At 39.3% G+C, this 18259-nt stretch overlaps 1 protein-coding gene across 6 annotated transcripts in view; it reads left to right on the top strand.

The window, feature by feature from the left end:
• Positions 1-18259, top strand: part of ldb2a (LIM domain binding 2a) — an 88473-nt gene that overhangs the window by 58177 nt on the left and 12037 nt on the right. For all 6 annotated transcript variants that reach the window (XM_061685831.1, XM_061685829.1, XM_061685830.1 and 3 more), the window contains exons 3-5: positions 1546-1718; positions 9119-9241; positions 14294-14377. In XM_061685831.1, the coding sequence (XP_061541815.1) occupies positions 1546-1718; positions 9119-9241; positions 14294-14377 (380 nt within the window). The remainder of the gene's footprint in view (positions 1-1545; positions 1719-9118; positions 9242-14293; positions 14378-18259) is intronic.

The following is an 18259-nucleotide window of genomic DNA, read 5'->3' as shown; positions in this document are numbered from 1 at the left end:
GAGAGAGAGTGAGAGAGTGAGAGAGCGTGAGGGGTCCAATTGCTGCTCACGATGCCAAACACTGTATGTGTTATTTAGCCATGACTGACTGTATTGAGTTGGAAAAACATGCCAATCGTTGTTATGCACAGACAGACACACACATGCACACAAATGAATAAACACACACACAAACACACATAATTTATTTTCCTTAAGTAGCAATAGAAATGGTAATAATCTGTTCTGAAGTCAAACTGCAGCCATGGTAAATGCTTTTACGTGATGTTTTAACCTTATAACCCTCTTGCATACAAGTGTAAAAAAAGGAAAACAATGAATCACACTAGTTTAAATTTGGAGGAAAGCAAAAGTGACAAAACGTGCAGTGTTGCTGGAGTCTAACTGATTTGAATGTGATGTCACTTTAGCATAGCATCTGTTCGTATCCATTGTCAAAAGGGTATCCGACTACAGGGTGTGATTTAAAACTTTGACTGTCTGACTACAGGGCACGGTGTGAAATCCCTATGCATCTGCCTGCAGTTGCTCTCTTGCTATATGTCAGTTTACTAACTTTTAGCATGTCAACATGTTATCCACTCTCATCTGAAAGGGTATCTGTCTGCAGTGTATGATGTGGATAAGGTGCTTTCTATACAGTGTTCCTGACCGAGCCCTGCCACAAATAGCAAAAAGCTGTTCGTAATTTAGGCCCGCTAAAAAGGTTTATATTTGCCTACAGATGCCACACGATGGTGGTAAAGCACCATTTTTATCGAAATGAAGCTCTCAACTCTCTTAACATAGTTCCAATGCACCGAGATGCCACACGATGGTGGCAAAGCACTACTTTTGTCTAAACGAAGCTCCTGAGCTCACATAGTTCCTTGGCACTGAGATGCGACATGATTGCGGCAAAGGACCAAAATAAATTCCAGAAGAAGCTCCTCAACTCACTCCAACATAGTTCCTTGGCACCAAGGTGTCACAGGATGGTGAATAGTTATAGGTTCCCCCCAAAATCCGCTAATAGGTGAATTGATGAATGCAGAACCACAAATATGTGGTATTCAAGTTGCTTTAAGATAGCATACAAAGTCTTAACATGTTGGGATTTTTTTTTGCGCATTCTCATTTGGAAGGGTATCTGACGACAGGGCATGATGTAAACACCCTGTGTTTCTGCTTTTTTTGTTGTACTCAACTGGCTGTCTTGCGATATGTTAGCATAGCAACTCTGTGAGTTAACTCTTAGCATGTCTTAGCATTCTAAATAGTCCATGAAGATGTTACAGAATAAACAGATATTAGATATTAGCATACCAAATGTTACTGCATTGTATGTTTGTACTGTTTAGCACACCGTCTGATAGCATGTTAGCATTTTATCCATTCCCATTTTAAAGGGTATCTGAATACAGGAAGTAGTGTAAAATTCCTTTCTTACTCTCTATTCAAGGTGATGTCTTGCTTCTGTATACATATGTTAGCAACTATTAGCATGTTGGCATTCTACATGCAGTGTTTCATTGACCACCTCTTTGTTACCTCCCTCTGCTCCAGCGATTGGCCGGACGCTGATCCCCCGCTACTTCAGCACGGTGTTCGAGGGCGGCGTCAGCGAGCTGCACTACGTCCTCAAGCACTCCAAGGAGTCCTTCCACAACTCGTGCATCACGCTGGACTGCGACCAATGCACCATGGTCACCCAGCATGGCAAACCCATGTTCACCAAGGTACGGCGAACCCCTGTTTATCACAGTGGATACAGTATGTTCCAGACCAACCTGCCAGTGATAGAGACCATTAAAAAAAAATGTAAATAGTTTTACTCCTACCCAATGCTTTAAACACATGTAATCTTTTTAAAACATGCTTAAACTTGTAACCCAGTATGTAACCCAGCCGCTATTCCCAGTCATCATAGAGATGGTTGCATCTTCATCTGGTAAGCATCAATGCTGTGTGTTTTTCCTTTCTCTGTGTTTCAACTCCCACCTGCACATTATTAATATACATATTTGAGAGGCCTTGTCAGGTGTTCAATTTTGATTTATGATGAAAACATTATTTTCCCAGGGGCAAAATTGCATTGCACTTCAATTAAAAAGACTTTCACCCCTGCCAATCCCCCCCCCCCCCCCCCCCCCCCCCACACACACACACCTAACCCACGTTTTCCCTTGCTCCATTCAGATGCTACACATTAATTACAATTTGTTTTTTGAAGGAACCCTTGAAATGGGCAAAACAGGCCTAAAATATCTGCTCCAAAGATAAATAGCAGACATCCCGTGTCTTTTCAGGCATTGGTTTTTGAGACTTTTTTGTGGGTTTTTCAACCAAATTTCATGTTGCGAAATGAAAATTATTTCTGGGGCCAAATTTTCAGATTTGTGGAGTTACTGTATTAGAGTTACCTGGTTTATGGCCTTTGTCACTACGTTGTTGCCCACACGCAATGACAAAAAAAAAAATGTTTTACATTTTTGCATCGTTCATCTGTCTAGTATACTGAATGTGTTTCAAACTTTGTAACAAATGGGAAAAGTTTAGCTTTAAACGACATCTGGAAATAGTCCAAATTGGTCCTAAAATTGCCACTTTTGTGGGTCTACTCATGATAGATAAGCCGACCAAATTCCATGTTGCTCAGTGAAACTGGCTTCGGGGGCTGAATTTATAAATTTTTTCGTATAGGTTTTTTGACTTTTTTTTTTGGAGGTCTACTCATGACAGACATGGCTACCAAATTTCATGTTAAGTTCAACTTGCGTCGGAGGATGAACTTTCACAATTGTGGTGTTATGTACTGGAGTTTCAAAATGACCCTAAAATGGCAGACTTCCTGTCTTTTTTTTTTTTTTGTATGGGTTTTTTGAGACCTTTTTTTATTGGTCTACTCATGATAGACCTGACTACCAAATTTTATATTGCTAAGTGACACAGGTTTCGGAGGCTGAATTTTTTGTTTTATATATTTTTGGTAGCAATCGGGGAAAAAAAATCTGAAGGGCAAGTTCATCTTTGAAAAACAGCAAAAAATGAGCCAAATGACCGTAAAATGGCCGATTCAATCCAAAATGCCAATCCTCTTGTAATTTCTTGGGCATGGCTTCTTGAAACTTTTTTTGGGGTCTCCGCATGATCGTCACGCGTACCAGATTTCTTGTTGCTATCTGGAACTGGCTTTGGGGGCTGAATTTTCCCAACATTCCTGGGTTTCATGCATAAACAATTTTCGCAGGCATCAGCAATGTATGTTTTCGAGTAGCCCTCAAAATGGCTTTTTATTTGGACTAAGAATAATTTCCATGCAGCAATTTTAAGAAGCCCTCTAATGATAAATAACACAATCCATAAAATTACGAATCAGATACGAACGTGGCGCCGCGGGCCCGGTCAACACAAAGCTACATTTTTTTGTGTGCCCGCCGTGATTCTCTCCCTCTTTTCATCTGGCTCTAAATTGGATGAGAATAATTAATTTATTAGGAAAAAGAAAAAAAAGAAAAGAAAAGCAGAATTCCAATAAGCAACCATGTTCTCCCTCAGCTCCCAGCAGCGCCGCCGAGCCTCGCAGCTCCGGATGCCCGAATCTCAATCAGCTCTGCTTCGCCTCGCTTTTCCCTCACGCACCCCCTCCAACGCCCCCCAAACGCCCCCGCCCCCCCCCCCGCCTCCCACCCAGCCTCACCTCAACACCCCCCCTATCATTCCCTTGCTCGCTCACTCATTCTCCCTTCGCTCTCTCTCCTCCACCGTTCTCCCTCTCATCCCATTCCCCTCTCTCCTACACCCCCCTGCGCACCCTCGACACGCACACACACACGCACACACACACATGCATCCTTCATCCCTAGAGAAATCATCCCCAGCTCCCATCTCGCTCTCCTCCGCCCTCTCCCTCTCTTCCTCTTTCTCTTGCTCATTCTCTCTGTCTGTCTCTTTCTTTGAATGTCTCTCGCCCACAATTCTACATTAACGGCGCGAGCACATTTTTGAGTTTTATTGCAATTCACGCTAGTCTCATTTTCTTCTTAATTTTTTCGCTATGCTGCCATAACAATGCATAATTTGTTTTGTGTAATGTGTAATGACAGTGTGCTAACAACAGTGCATGTTAACTGTGTAATAACTTGGTAATAACATTGTAATAACAATCCTTAATAATACATTATACATCTTTTTAAAATAAACCTAAAAGGTTTTAGTAAACAAATAACTTGAACCAGAAAAAAATCTGTTTATTTAAGTGCAAAAGTAAGATATTTTAAAATGTAGGCTTTTGCGCAAAACTTTAATTGGTGGTCATTTCAGTCATTTCTTTCCAAGAATATATAATTTCCACAACTGTAGCCTAATTTGCACACAAAAAACATACCATTTTTGGTAACTTTTGTGTAAGATCTGATATGTTCCTTTGTATAAAATTCTAATTACATGCAAAAACATTAGTCCTACGTTTATATAAAGTGGATTTTTTTTTTAGAATGTAGGCTTTTGAGCAAAACTTAAATTGCTACAAAACCTTTTGTAATATAATCTCATCTCGACACTAATTTGCATGAAAGTTTAATTAGTCACAAAGACATATTCATGTTCACGTAAAAATCTAAGTTTTTTTGAGTGTAGGATTTTGTGCAAAATTTAAATAGAAAGCATATTTTAAGGTCAGTTTTTAAGTTTTTCAATATTTTTGATTGATACATTCTCATTAACCCTACACTAATTTGCATGAAAGTAACATCACTCATATTGACGTGAAAATCAAAAACCAAAACTTTTTTCCAAATGTAGGATTTTGTGCAAAACTGATTGGTGAAAAACATTCGACGTAAATTGCCTCATATTTTTTGCGTAATATAATCTCATTAGCTCTACACAAATTTACATAAAAGTAACATCTAATTACATGCAACAACATTACAATCATGTTAACAAGTAAAAATTGAAAACATTTTCCAGTATAGGATTTTGCGCTAAACTTGAATTAGGAGAAAATCTTTTTATGTCAGTTTCTTTTGTTACATTTTTTGGGGTTGTTTTTGAGTAGGCTATTACATTCTCATCAAATCTACGCTCATTTGCATATCAGTACCTTCTAATTACACACACAAACTATGTAAAAATGTAGAATTTTTGGTCATGTAGGATTTTGTGCACAATTTGAATTGGAAGCAAACAGGCATCTTTTTATTTCCACCCCCCACCCCCCCCCCCCCTTTATTTTACTGTTTTTGACTGAAATATGCACTCTTCAGCTACACTAATTTGCTTCAAAGTAACATCAAAGTCATCGTATTAAAAAGTTACATTATGCGCTATAATTCCTGTTGTCATGGATTTCTGTCAACTTTTGTCTTGCCATTTGTATTCGCAGCCAATGTCTCGCATCATCCAAATTGATTTAAGCGCGCCGGGCTCGCAAGTCACTAACTGATTGAGCACCGCTGTGTTGTCCTTTGGCGCTCGTCGCCGTCGGAGATGCCCTCGTCTCAGCGTCGCCGTGCGCAAGATTTATAACCCCCTCGGTCCTAAATCAATGCAGGGGGGAAGGGGTGGTCTGCGAGGGGCCTCCGACTGTTTAATGGAGCGCTTTTTAATCCGGGGTATTCTCCTTCATCTTTTCAGTGGCTATTTATCGTCACGTAATTTGATTGGAGAGCATTGTGCCCGTGACAAAAAATATATGCGCGTCTGATCGAATCCATGTACAAAAAGCTTGCATTCGGGGGGGTGATATAGTGTATCTCCGCAATTTTGCCGCCAAGATGAATTTCAGCAGCTTTATTACAATGGTAAATTAATTCTAATATATTTATTTCAAGAGCAAGCAGAGGCTTAGCTAACCACACAGGTTGTGCCATTCAAATCAAACCCATAAATGTACACGTTGTACAGTTGTACCTCAACTTAGGAATGACCATTTGCGTTTTTTGCCATATTATGGTGGTTGATTGACTGATTGGTTTATTTTGTCGCGTGTTGCGAGCAAATGTTTGAGGTGGTGGCAGCGAACTTCCCAACAAGCAGAAGTTTGGCACAGAGTGCTTGCTTCAACTGTTAAATGCTACGCCCAGTTGAAGCTTATCGTCAAACTGAACATGAAACAAATAATTACACATTTTGTCTTCAACCAAACCTCATAACTTTGCCTAACAAAAGTCAGCTAGCTTACTGCTAAATCACAATGCAGAATGCCAAAGACGGGCTAACGGAGCTAGCATCTATTATGTGGTAGCAACGTATGAAGACAGCACATACAGCACTCACAGGCATATGTTATTTACCTGTGTGCGCTGCGAAAAACGATTAATATTACCGAAGATTAACTGCAACTGTCTTCTTCTGTGTTTCATCGTCAAATCTCCATGTAATATTTAGATATTGTACTGCCCCCTGGTGGCCAAGGATCACAGATCAGCAGGAGACCCATTGAATTAAAGCATGAAATCATGATACACAAACTGTTTCATTCATTACAGGTAATATAATTATGATATTACAGTAGGCTTTTATAACCCAAAAAAAAAAACGACTGTAGTGTTAATTTACTTATTGAAAAACACATTACAAATATCTTTGGGGTTGTTTTTTGTGGGGGAACAGATTCATGGCATATCAACTCATTTCAATTGGGCAAAATGATTCAATTCCATTGATTCCATTTCATTGCAGTACTGTCAATTAAAGTAATGCGCATTACGAAGTGGATGCCAACTGCCACACACTTTCACTTTCAGCTTTTTTCCCCCCACAGTGCCATCTGCTGGATCAGGTCATCACTGTCCCACTCGGCCCCAATACAAGCAGTCAGTCATGGCAAATTCATAAAAAACGACATGCCTCGATAATATGTTCAGTGGAATAAATATATGTTGTATTTTATAAATATGTAAACATTTTGATTGATTTAATTTCATTTAAATTGAATTCATTTTTTTTTTAAATGGGTCTCACAATCCTAATAATTTGGGACAGAAGTGTGGGTGTTTTTCCCACCTCTTTTGTGCCTTTTATGGTTCTGTCATTTCCTTGATATACCTCTGGAGATCTATCTAGTTCTCTCTCTCTCTCTCTCTCATGACTATGCTGTTTATACACAACAGCAACACAGGAAAAAGGCTTATAATTGTGTGTAAAGTTATTTGCATGTTGAAGAAAAACATCCTTTATGGATCGTTTCAGTGATTATTAGCTTGGATTACTAAAAGCATGCCAAAAAAAACAAAACAAAGTTGAACCAGTTTTTGCACCCAGCTATGAAGTGTTTTCTTTTTTTCTTTCTGTGTGTGGGCCTCCTTAGGAGCAGCCTTGCTTTGCCGTTAAAAAAAAACAAAAAAAAAACGACAAAAAAAGTGAGCGTAAAAGTGTATAATCCTGTGAGGCTGTTTTGACGTGCGAGACAAAAGAAGTTCAGGTCAGGCAGAGTTGCCAATTAGGCGAGAGAGAGAGCGAAAGCAAAAGCGCGAGAGGGAGAGCGAGAGAGACACACAGAAACGATGAAGAGAACATTTTCTAGCTCCCTTTAGCTGAAGCCAGCACTCGCCGGGGCGCTCGCTCGCTCGCTCGCTCCAGCTTCTCCTCACGCCGTGTTGCCGTGACAACCAGCAGGCGAGAGAGGAACGGAGGGAAAAAAAAACAGCTGATTAGTCGGCATGGCAACGGCCAAGATGTAATCCCAGCAGACACACTCGCTCTAATCAATGTCCCCCCCAGCGCAGATGCTCTCCTGAGGATCAACAAGAAAGATGCTGCCGGCCATATTGCACGCCATGTGAACCCTCACCCGATGCCAATACGCCTCACTCCCAAAAATATAACGTCAAGCTCGCCCACAATTTCGAGCAAATTCCCTCATAGGAGTTGGTCAAAATGCAATCCCGAGAATTTGCCCAAAACGGCTGCTTCAAACAAAAATGGTCGACTTCCTGTTTCATTTCGGGCATAGGCCCTTGATACTTTTTCGTAAGTTCTTTTATGACGGAAATGTTCACCCAATTTCGTGCGAAACTGGTGTTTCAAATACTCAAAAAATACTCAAAATGATGATCAATGATGATGTTCCGCCCACATTGGATGAACAGGAAAGACAAAGAGTTTGGTAATTTAGCATAACTCATCTGTGTAGTTGGCCATACGTGCCTCTAATGGCGGCTCATTTGGGCGAATTCGCTATTAGGCGTTGGTCAAAGTGCGATCCCTGGAATGTCACCGAAATGTATGGAGACATGTCCAGCAATTTTCGTATAGATCAGTCAAACTGGTTTCAGGGGCTAAATAGTTTTAACTTACTCGTAGTCGTTAAACTTTGACGCCATGCTCCGCCCACATTACATGGCATACCGTAGGTAAAGAATCTGTGTGGTTGAGCGCTGACCAACTGTCAAGAAAACCTGCTTCCGATCGGGGCTAATTTAGGCAATTTTCCTAGTAGGAGTTTGTTAATGTGCGATCCCTAGAATTCACCCGAAATATCTGCTTTAAACCAAAATGGCCGACTTCCTGTTCAATTTTGTCCATGGGTCATTGAGACATTGGTGCATCCTGTTATGATAGACATATGACTTAATTTCAAAATCGATGGGTTAACTGGTGTGAAGGGCAACAAAAAATTGTAAGTCGCTAGTGGGCGCTATGGAGTAAGTTTGGGGGGGTTAGGTTTGGGGCCCCGCTAAAATAAATACATATCCAACAGAATACACGCAGGTGCCAAAATTGGTGAGTTTTTAGCTGTTTCTCTCTAGCAGATAAAATGCATGCTCTATACAGTTTAAGTCTGGAAATGGATCCGTCCAATATTAAACCTTCCACTTTTTGCCCCTGATAAACTCCTTTGTTGCTTTGACAATGTGTTTTGGGTCATTCCCCCACACACAGCTCTTATGTTATACTTAATAATTTAGAATAATACAGTATTATACATATCCGTTGTGCTTTAGTCAGCTCTTACTACTTGCTGTTCCCTTTTAAAGAGCTATATAAATGTTCACCTCCTCTTTAAATATTTAGTCCCTTCTTTGCAGTTGTTCATGCATTGATTTCACTACTGATAGATGTTAAAGCCTTGGCAGAGGTCTTTTTTTTGTTGTTGTTGCTTAAATGAATCTAACAAGTGACAACGTGGCGGCAGGTTTGCACGGAGGGCCGTCTGATCGTGGAGTTCGCCTTCGACGACCTGATGAGGATTAAAACGTGGCACTTTACCATCCGGCAGTACCGAGAGCTCATTCCCCGCAGCATACTGGCCATGCACGTGAGTTGTGCCACACTGTGACCATTCTGTGACTGTATCACGTGCGCACGCACACACACACACACACACACACACACACACACACATATATTGAAAACCCGAAAATGCATCTTTTTAATTTTAAAGTGAGCGGTATTGTCTGTTGGAGTGGTTGGGTAATAATAATCGGCTTAATGCCAGTAAGTGATACTTTGTCCCTTAATCTGTCGACTATGTCTAGACATGGAAGCTGTGTTAAAAACAAAAACAAAACAAAAATATTCCACACAATTATAATACACCAGGCCGTTTTAACTCCATATAGGCAATTTGATAATCAACTAATCATTTGAACAAAGGTCTTAATTGAATTTTGAATGCTTCCAACTTTATGGGAAAAGTTTTGGGGGAATGAGAAGGTCCTTTTATGTTGGCTGTACACTAAGCAAGGATGGTGTGAGATGGTGAGGAAGAGCAAGCACATTACACACGTTTGGAATCAACTCTTTGTGTCCTGTTGGTGACACTTTTCCCAATACAGTGGTACCTTGACTGATGAGTGACCCAACTTACGAGTTCTTCCAGATACGGACCGTCGCTCGGCCGATTCATTGCTTTGACTTGCGACCCAAAAAGTTGACATGCGAGCGTTAGTTGGTGGCAGTGAACTCATCAGTTAGGCAGTCAGCGGACAATTCTTTTAAAAAAAAACAAAAAAAAAAAAACAAACAAACTTCGAGCCGTTTATTGCCAGGTGAAGTTTGTTGTCAAATTAGACGTCAAATTAAGAGAATTACACATTGGGTATTTAGAACAACCACATTACTTAGCTTACTAGCTTACTAGCTTAATGCAAACACGCAATGCAAGACGCCATTGACGTGCTAATGAAAGCATTTATGTTGTGGTGTTATAAGCTTTTAAACAATGGCTACTTTTGGTACAGCAACACATATATTCTAGACGTTCTGTTTCATGTGGATATTCATTATACTCAGTGAAAAAAACTAATATGACTTAATAATAATAATAATAACAATGATGACTGAGTCACTTGGTTGTTAAAGTCTTCTTCGTTTGTGTCTGTATGTCTGTATTATACTGCCCCCTGGTGGCCAAGTCACACCAAGTCACCAGAAGGAGCACAATGTGTGACTGGAAGGGGTTAATGGCATTTGCACTCGTTTCAATAGGAAAAAAAGATTTGAGATATGAGTGTTTAGAGTTACAAGCGTGATCACGGAATGAATTCAACTCGTTAGTCAGGGAACCACTGCACTTTTGTCGAAACAAAGTTGACGTGTCGCAATCCATATGTTGCATCGTGTACTGTACAGTATGTGATGGCCATGATGTGCGTGTGTGTGTGTTTTGGCCAAATCTTCATAAGAATTTTACCTTGCCGATAAATTGGCCCCTCTGGGTGCCGTCTCACTAATTCCAGAAGAGGTGCATTGTGGGCGTTGTGTGTGTATATGTGTGTGTGTGTGTGTGTGTGTGTGTGTGTGTGTGTGTGTGCGTGCGTGCGAGCCTTCATTAGACGGTGCAGCCATCAAAATGAGTGAACACTGCAGACTACACACACACACACATGCATACGCACGGCTTCGCGCGCGCGCACACACACACTGGGAAATAAGAGTAGAGTCCACAACTCAAGAGACGTGGAACTTGTTTGACGCTTTTCTAGTTATTCTGCTTATTTAGCAAGAGGAGCCATCACATTAATCATGTGACACATGCTAGCGTGCTGATACGTTTTTTTTACTCTATAGATTACTTTGTTATTTTGCATATTTCTATCGTGCATTGTCATGAATAACTGGGCAGTGTAGGATTTTTATTTTTATTTTATTTCATTTTATTTTATGAATTATATATCCCTAGTTGCCCAGTGCAGCATGCACTTATGGTTAAGAATAAGAAAATAATTGCTACAATCACATTTTACAACGTACATTATATTCTGTGAGAGTATATAAAGCTGTTACGAGATCGCTGTTTAGTGGCGTGGGAACGTGCAGTAGCCATAAAGTCAAATAAATCATCACCTAAGTAAATGTTAGCGAGCTTAGCTTAGTGTGAAAATGAAAATACACGAAGAACCAATGTAGTGTGTGAATACATAATGGTCCATTGTAAGGCAATGGCTCCTTCAGTGGATGAAAAAACTATCAACAACTATGCTACATGTGCTTATTGTTACTATGTCAAAACAATCTTGAACATGAGTTACGTGTGGTTCCACTCCAGTGCTGTAGGGGGCAGTCATAAGCATTACAAAGTGGGTGTTCCACAACAGTAAACTTAATGTTAAACCACAGCTCTATCTGCTGAGTCGTTGCCCTACTTGTCCCCAATTCAAGCAGACTGTAACAGCTCTGCGTTTTTGTGCTCGGCAGAATTTGTGGGTCATTTGTGCCCCCAATACCAGATTTTTTTACATAAATGGGAGAAATGGCACACGCTAAACAAATCCATGCATGTATTCTCATTAATTTTTCAATTTAAAAAGTGATGGTTTTGGAGATGTAAGGTTTCTGCCTGGCGCCAGTGAGATTCCAAATAATTATTTGAACAACTGTGTATGACATTAAAATCAGAGAGCGAGCGCTTTTCTCACCACTGCAGCCCCTGGTGGATCTTCTGGGGCACTGCCCCACTTGCCTCAGTGTTAGCATAGTGGTCGTGCATGTCATTGCTACTTGCAGTGTGTACGGAAAGTATTCAGACCCCTTAAATGTTTCACTCTTTTTTTATTTTGCAGACATTTGCTAAAATCCTTTCAGTTCATTTTCCCCCACATTAATTTACACACAGCACTCCATATTGACATATTTATTAAAAATGAAATATCACACAGCTATAAGTATTAAGACCCTTTTCTCAGTATTTAGTAGAAGCACCCTTTTGAGCTAATACAGCCATGAGTCTTTTTGGGAATGATGCAACAAGTTTTTCACACCTGGATTTGGGGATCCTCTGCCATTCGTCCTTGCAGATCCTCTCCAGTTCTGTCAGGTTGGATGGTGAACGTTAGTGGGCAGCCATTTTCAGGTCTTTCCAGAGATGCTCAATTGGGTTTAAGTCAGGGCTCTGGCTGGGCCATTCAAGAACAGTCACGGAGTTGTTCTGAAGCCACTCCTTTGTTATTTTAGCTGTGCGCTTAGGGTCATTGTCTTGTTTGAAGGTGAACCTGAACACTCTGGAGAAGGTTTTCGTCCAGGATATCCCTGTACTTGGCCGCATTCATCTTTTCATCGATTGCAACCAGTCGTCCTGTCCCTGCAGCTGAAAAACACCACAGCATGATGCTGCCAGTGATGGTTGACTTCCTAGAACTTTTGCCCATCTCCACGACTGGGGATATATATTTGGGTTCTTCTTGACCTCTCTCACCAAGGCTCTTCTCCCCCAATTGCTCAGTATTGCCGGACGGCCTGCTCTAGGAAGGGTTCTGATCGTCCCAAACGTCTTCCATTTAAGGATTAATTAACAGATCTGTGCCTTGCCACAATTCTGTCTCTGAGCTCTTCAGGCAGTTCTTTTGACCTCATGATTCTCATTTGTTCTGACGTGCACTGTGAGTTTTAAGGTCTTATATAGACAGGGGTGTGGCTCTCCTAATCAAGTCCAATCAGTATAACCAAACATAGCTGGACTCCAATGAAGGTGTAGAACCATCTTAAGGATGATCAGAAGAAATGGACACCACCCGAGTTAAATATATGAGTGTCACAGCAAAGGGTCTGAATACTTTTGGCCGTGTGATATTTCAGTTTTTATTTTTTTAATAAATCAGCAAAAATTTCAACAATTCCGTTTTTCCCCTGTCAATATGTGGTGCTGTGTGTACATTAATGAGGGGAAAAATGAACTTAAATGATTTTAACAAATGGCTGCAATATAACAAAGAGTGAAAAATTTCAGGGGGTCTGAAAACTTTCCTTACCCACTGTATGTATGCTTTGTTTGCAGGGTCACCTTCATTTGTGACCCTCGCAAAATATGACATCTCGTCTCAACATGTTTGCCACTTATTGCTTGGCAGATTTTGTGGGGCACTGTCCTTCGTGGCTCCAAGACCCAATGACAAACTGATGAATACCAACCTGGGGCAGAGGGCTCCACTGCTCCAAAAGCAGAGAAACACAAGAAAGATGTTGTACACAAATGTATACACGTTTTTACAACACTTTTTTGAGCACTTGAATTTTCCCACTGCAGCGCTATATGATGGATCTTGCGGGGGGGATATCGGTGCCCTACAAATTCTGCCTAGATACATGTGGCTTTGTGTGATGTAAAAATAATCAGAGCTATTCCATTGATTTAAAAGGCTCAATAAAGGTGCAGATCAAACTAGTCATTTTTTATTTTATTTTTTTGCATTGGGGGACAAGTGGCACAGTGACCAAAACCACAAAGATGGTGCCGCAGTTAAAAATGATGGCTCCTCCTTTTGTTACAATCTGTGTTTCGTGCTTAAATTATAAAACAATAATGCAAATAAATACATTTGTTTCCACATTTCTTTGCATTATTTCCTTAGTATGTGCCACCTCCCCCCCCATCCTTTCTGGGCTATATGGTGGTTTCGTTGATTGGTCTCATCCATAGCGCCCCCTCCCGTGGAACTTGTGGGGAACTGTCCTATCTTTGCCGCTAATTGTCAGACTCTCACTGTTATCCATTAGCCTAGCGGTTAGCCCGTCAGTTAGCATTTCGCATTCAGTTTGCATTGTTGTTGTTTCTTTAGAATTCCCCCTGGAGGCTGAGAATTCAATTAGTGACAAGGATTTGGACACGGAAATCATAATTTTATTAATTATATGGCTTTATTAGCGCGGCAGTAACAAAGGTCTTCTTGACTTAAAATGGCAACATGTGTTTTTTTGTTTTTTTTTGTGTGTTTTTTGTTTTTTTGCATTCACGACTTGAGTGCGTCGAATCCATATGAATGCTAATCAGCGTAATTGGCTGTGGATAATTGCTTGTATTTGGATTTATGTAGTGAGTACTGTGTTGTGTTTTTTTGGGGAGGCCTTTGTCTGCATGCGTTTTCTTCTGCAGGCACAAGACCCTCAAGTGCTGGAGCAACTGTCCAAAAACATCACACGCATGGGTTTGACCAACTTCACCCTCAACTACCTCAGGGTAAGTCTGTGGGTGTATGTAGTTTATGTATGTGTGAACAATGTAGAGCAGTGATTCCCAACTGTTATTGAGCCAAGGCATATATTTTGTATTTTACATTGGAAAAAAATCTCACAGCACACCACTGAACACATGTCCCAAAACACTGCCTATACAATATATAGCATAGTTAATTGTTCCTTCTGCTATCGAGAGAAAGAGCATTCCATTGTTCTACCACTATATGTATGGCGTTGGCATAGATAGATGAATAAAGATACATTATTTGTAGTAAATAAATAATAATTGTCAAATTTTAACAGAATATTGTAAAAAAATAAAATAGATTAAAGTAAATATATTATCAATAATAAATCAACTACAATGAAATGCGTTGATTCTTACATGTAATACTATAGCAGAATGTTGTCCAAAGTAATATAATGTCAGGGTTTTGCGGTGATGGTGTAAAAAGTGGAGGACCCCAGCGCAGGGAAGCGAGGCAGGATGAATCTCAAAAAGGACTTCAAGTCAGTAACACAAAAAAAAACAACCAAGGCATGTGGAAAGTCAAAATACTAAATTACCAAAGTTCCCCCCCCCCCCCCCCCCAAAAGAAAATCTACATTAAAAGTTACAAACACAAAACAAAACAAAATACTCACAACAGGAAATATGACAAAACTATAAACATGACTAAAAACAACAATACGACACAGAATGGGTTAAAAAAAAACGCAGGTAACTAAATGAACAAATTGACAAGACAATAAAGAAATTGATGAGACAACGAGGCACACCCGGGACGAGACACGAGTTGCTGGAAGGAGCAAAAGGCGGAACAGGGCTGACAAAAACAGGTGGAGACAAAAACCTAACGAGTTAGCAAGACATGGGAGGGAAACGAGACTTAGCGTGAAACTAAACTAAATACATTCAAAACAATGCGAAAGTCCACAAACACAGATCATGACCTATAAAATATACTTCTACTTCTACTACTACTACTAATAATAATATTAATCAATAAAAATCCATACATTGTAACATTTCTACATTTGAAAAGTACATAATATCCATTACGTGTTACATATTGCAGAAGAATATATAATAGAATGTTATATTAATATTCCAAAATGCGAGACGGACAATATGTTCGTGTCTACTTTCTCATTTAACAAAAATTACAATTACTTTGTTTAGTTTATGCTGGCACTTGAGGAAAAAAAAAAACAGCCAATAATTTCTTCTTTACTTGTGCATGTTTATGTAGTGTGTCTAAGCTATACTGCGTGATAACCGCAAACTGGAAGGTGCTGTTTTTATAATAGAAATATATGTATAACTCAGCTGTTGACTGACAAGCTCGTATTTTTCCAAATGGTGAGATGCGAGTGTGAGGCGGAGGAATTAATTGGATACAGAAAATTAGCATAACATTAATGAACGCTCCCTGTTGAGACGCGTAATTGCGAAATGGCACGCGATTCGGGCAAGGGTGGAGGTGGGGTGCGGTTGGTGATGAGATGGGGGGGGGGGGGGGGGCGCGGTAAGGGCACCTCGGCTGCTTATAATAACCCAATTGAGGGAGACACAAAGGGGGGTTGGGGGAGGGAGGAATTGGGGAAGGGAAGGAGAGAGGAAGGTGGTTGCCTGTTTTTGTTTTTCCCTTCACAATGATTGTTAATGCATAAAAGCATCTGCAACGCAGCCGATAGACTGTCCTTTGCCTAATTATGTCTGCTTTTGAGGAACAAACACAAACCTTTGCGGAATTTAGGATCAAGTATGTGATCCAAATTTAGCAGCAATTGGACAAAATCTGGAGGGCAAGTTATTGTTTAAAGGACCCCTGGAAATGGGCAAAATAACCCTAAAATGCTAGTTTTGAACCAAAATGGCTGACTTTCTGTGGGGTTTTTTTTTTTTGGGCATGGTTTCCTGAGACTTTTTTTGTGGTTTTACTCATGGTAGACATGTTTGCCAAATTTCATGTTGCTCAGTCGATCTGGCTTTGAGGGCTGTTTTTTTTTTTTTTTTTTTTTTTTTTGGTAACAATCTGAGTAAAAGTAATTATTCCCACGACCCCTGGAAATGGCCTAAAATGTCTGCTTCAAAACAAAATGGCAGACTTTCTGTGTCTTTTTGGGCATGGGTTCTTGAGACATTTTTGTGGGTCTACTCCTGATAGACGTCTATTAAATTTCTTGTTGCTAAGTGGAGCTAGCTTCGGGGGTTGAATTGTTCTAGATTGATAACAATCGGACAAAATATCAAAGTCCTAAATGGTCTGCTTCAAACCAAAATGGAAGACTTCCTGTGACTTTTCTGGCATGGGTTTTTGGGACTTTTTTTTTGTGAGTCTGTTCATTATATACTTGCCTAACTAATTTCATGCTGCTAAATTAAACCGGCTTCAGGGGCCGGATTTCAAAAATTAAGAAATAATCTATGGCGAACTACCATTTTTCTAGCTTCTACCTGCGACTTCGGCCAGATCAAAATCTTTAGCAGGATGAAAACGTCTGCAATATTTGGAGAGTTTTTGCGTATGGTAAAGCTCTCACAATTGCAAAATTTGGCCGAAAACAAGGTACACACACACACATTGTTGTTGTACAATCTTGTTGACTATGCAGTCATCAATCTTATCCATCATGGCACACAAATGTTAGCTTCCCTTCTGTTATCTTAGATCACCAGTCCATACAATACACCCTTTCCTCGTACGTATGAGAGCGAGGGAAAAGGTCCTGACACCTTCCCCTTGTCTCTCTTTGGGAATACATCAACGTGTTTTGCACGTAGCCGAGCTTCCTTCAATTCAGTCTGAAAATAGACGCGGATTTCAGGAAGAGAGCCAGCGTTGACTGGCAACGCCGATCACAGGCCAGAGTTGGAAATCGTAGAAAAGCACGAACTGAAGAAATAGCGTGTTGCTGTTGTTGACGTTGTCATTGTTGTTGGGTAAACTTTTCAGCTCGAAGTGTGTGTTGCTAGGCGACATCGTCCTTCGTTGCGGCCGTCGTTGTAATATGGCGGGGGGAAAGGACTGGGTTGTTTTCTTTTTTAATTTCTATTCTTTTGGATTTTTTTCTGTAAGAAAATCGAGCTTTTTATTTCTATATATTATTTTGTACTTTTTTGTTCAAAATATATATTTTGTACACTTGTTAATGATTATGTATTTCTATTTTGAGAATATAAGCTATTTTGAGCATATAAGCTTAAATGCTTATATATAAGCTTATAAGCTTATAATATATCAGCTTATATAAATATAAGCATATTTTTCATGAAATTATTTTGTATTTTTAATTGAACTTTGTGTTATGATTTTAAAAAATACAGTACATTTTGCTTTTGTGTTTAAGCTATTTTATTTTTTATTTTATATTCCCAAAAAATTGGAATATAATTACTAAAGAACTAATTCAATTAATCTTTTCTTTTAAAATAGCTCGCTATTTTTATTTGTTTAAATGTCTCTATTAAAATATGAATTCAAACCTTTATTTCAAATATTTTTATTTTATTATATTTTGTCTTTAAAATATTTCAAGCTACAAAGTATGCAGTATATAAATAACATTTTACTCCAATGACTTTCTAGTTTTCATTTTAAAATATTGTCTTTTTATCGACTCAATTTGTAATCATTATTTGAAAACATTGAGTTTTTATTTCTATAAATTATTTTTCATTATTTTCCCCCAAAATATCAAATTTGTTGTGCAATATTCTTTTATTCTTTTGTGGTCTATTGTTTATATATATATATATATATATATATATATATATATATATATATATGTGTGTGTGAGTGTATATATTATATACATATGTATGGGGTTTACAGTTTTTTTTTTTTTAGCACAAGCAAGTGATCAAGCTTAATTAAAA

The sequence above is a fragment of the Phycodurus eques genome, chromosome 9, assembly GCF_024500275.1.
Source record: "Phycodurus eques isolate BA_2022a chromosome 9, UOR_Pequ_1.1, whole genome shotgun sequence".
NCBI lineage: Eukaryota > Metazoa > Chordata > Actinopteri > Syngnathiformes > Syngnathidae > Phycodurus > Phycodurus eques.
Note: the sequence above shows the minus strand (reverse complement) of the source record. Positions and strands in the feature narration are given on the sequence as shown.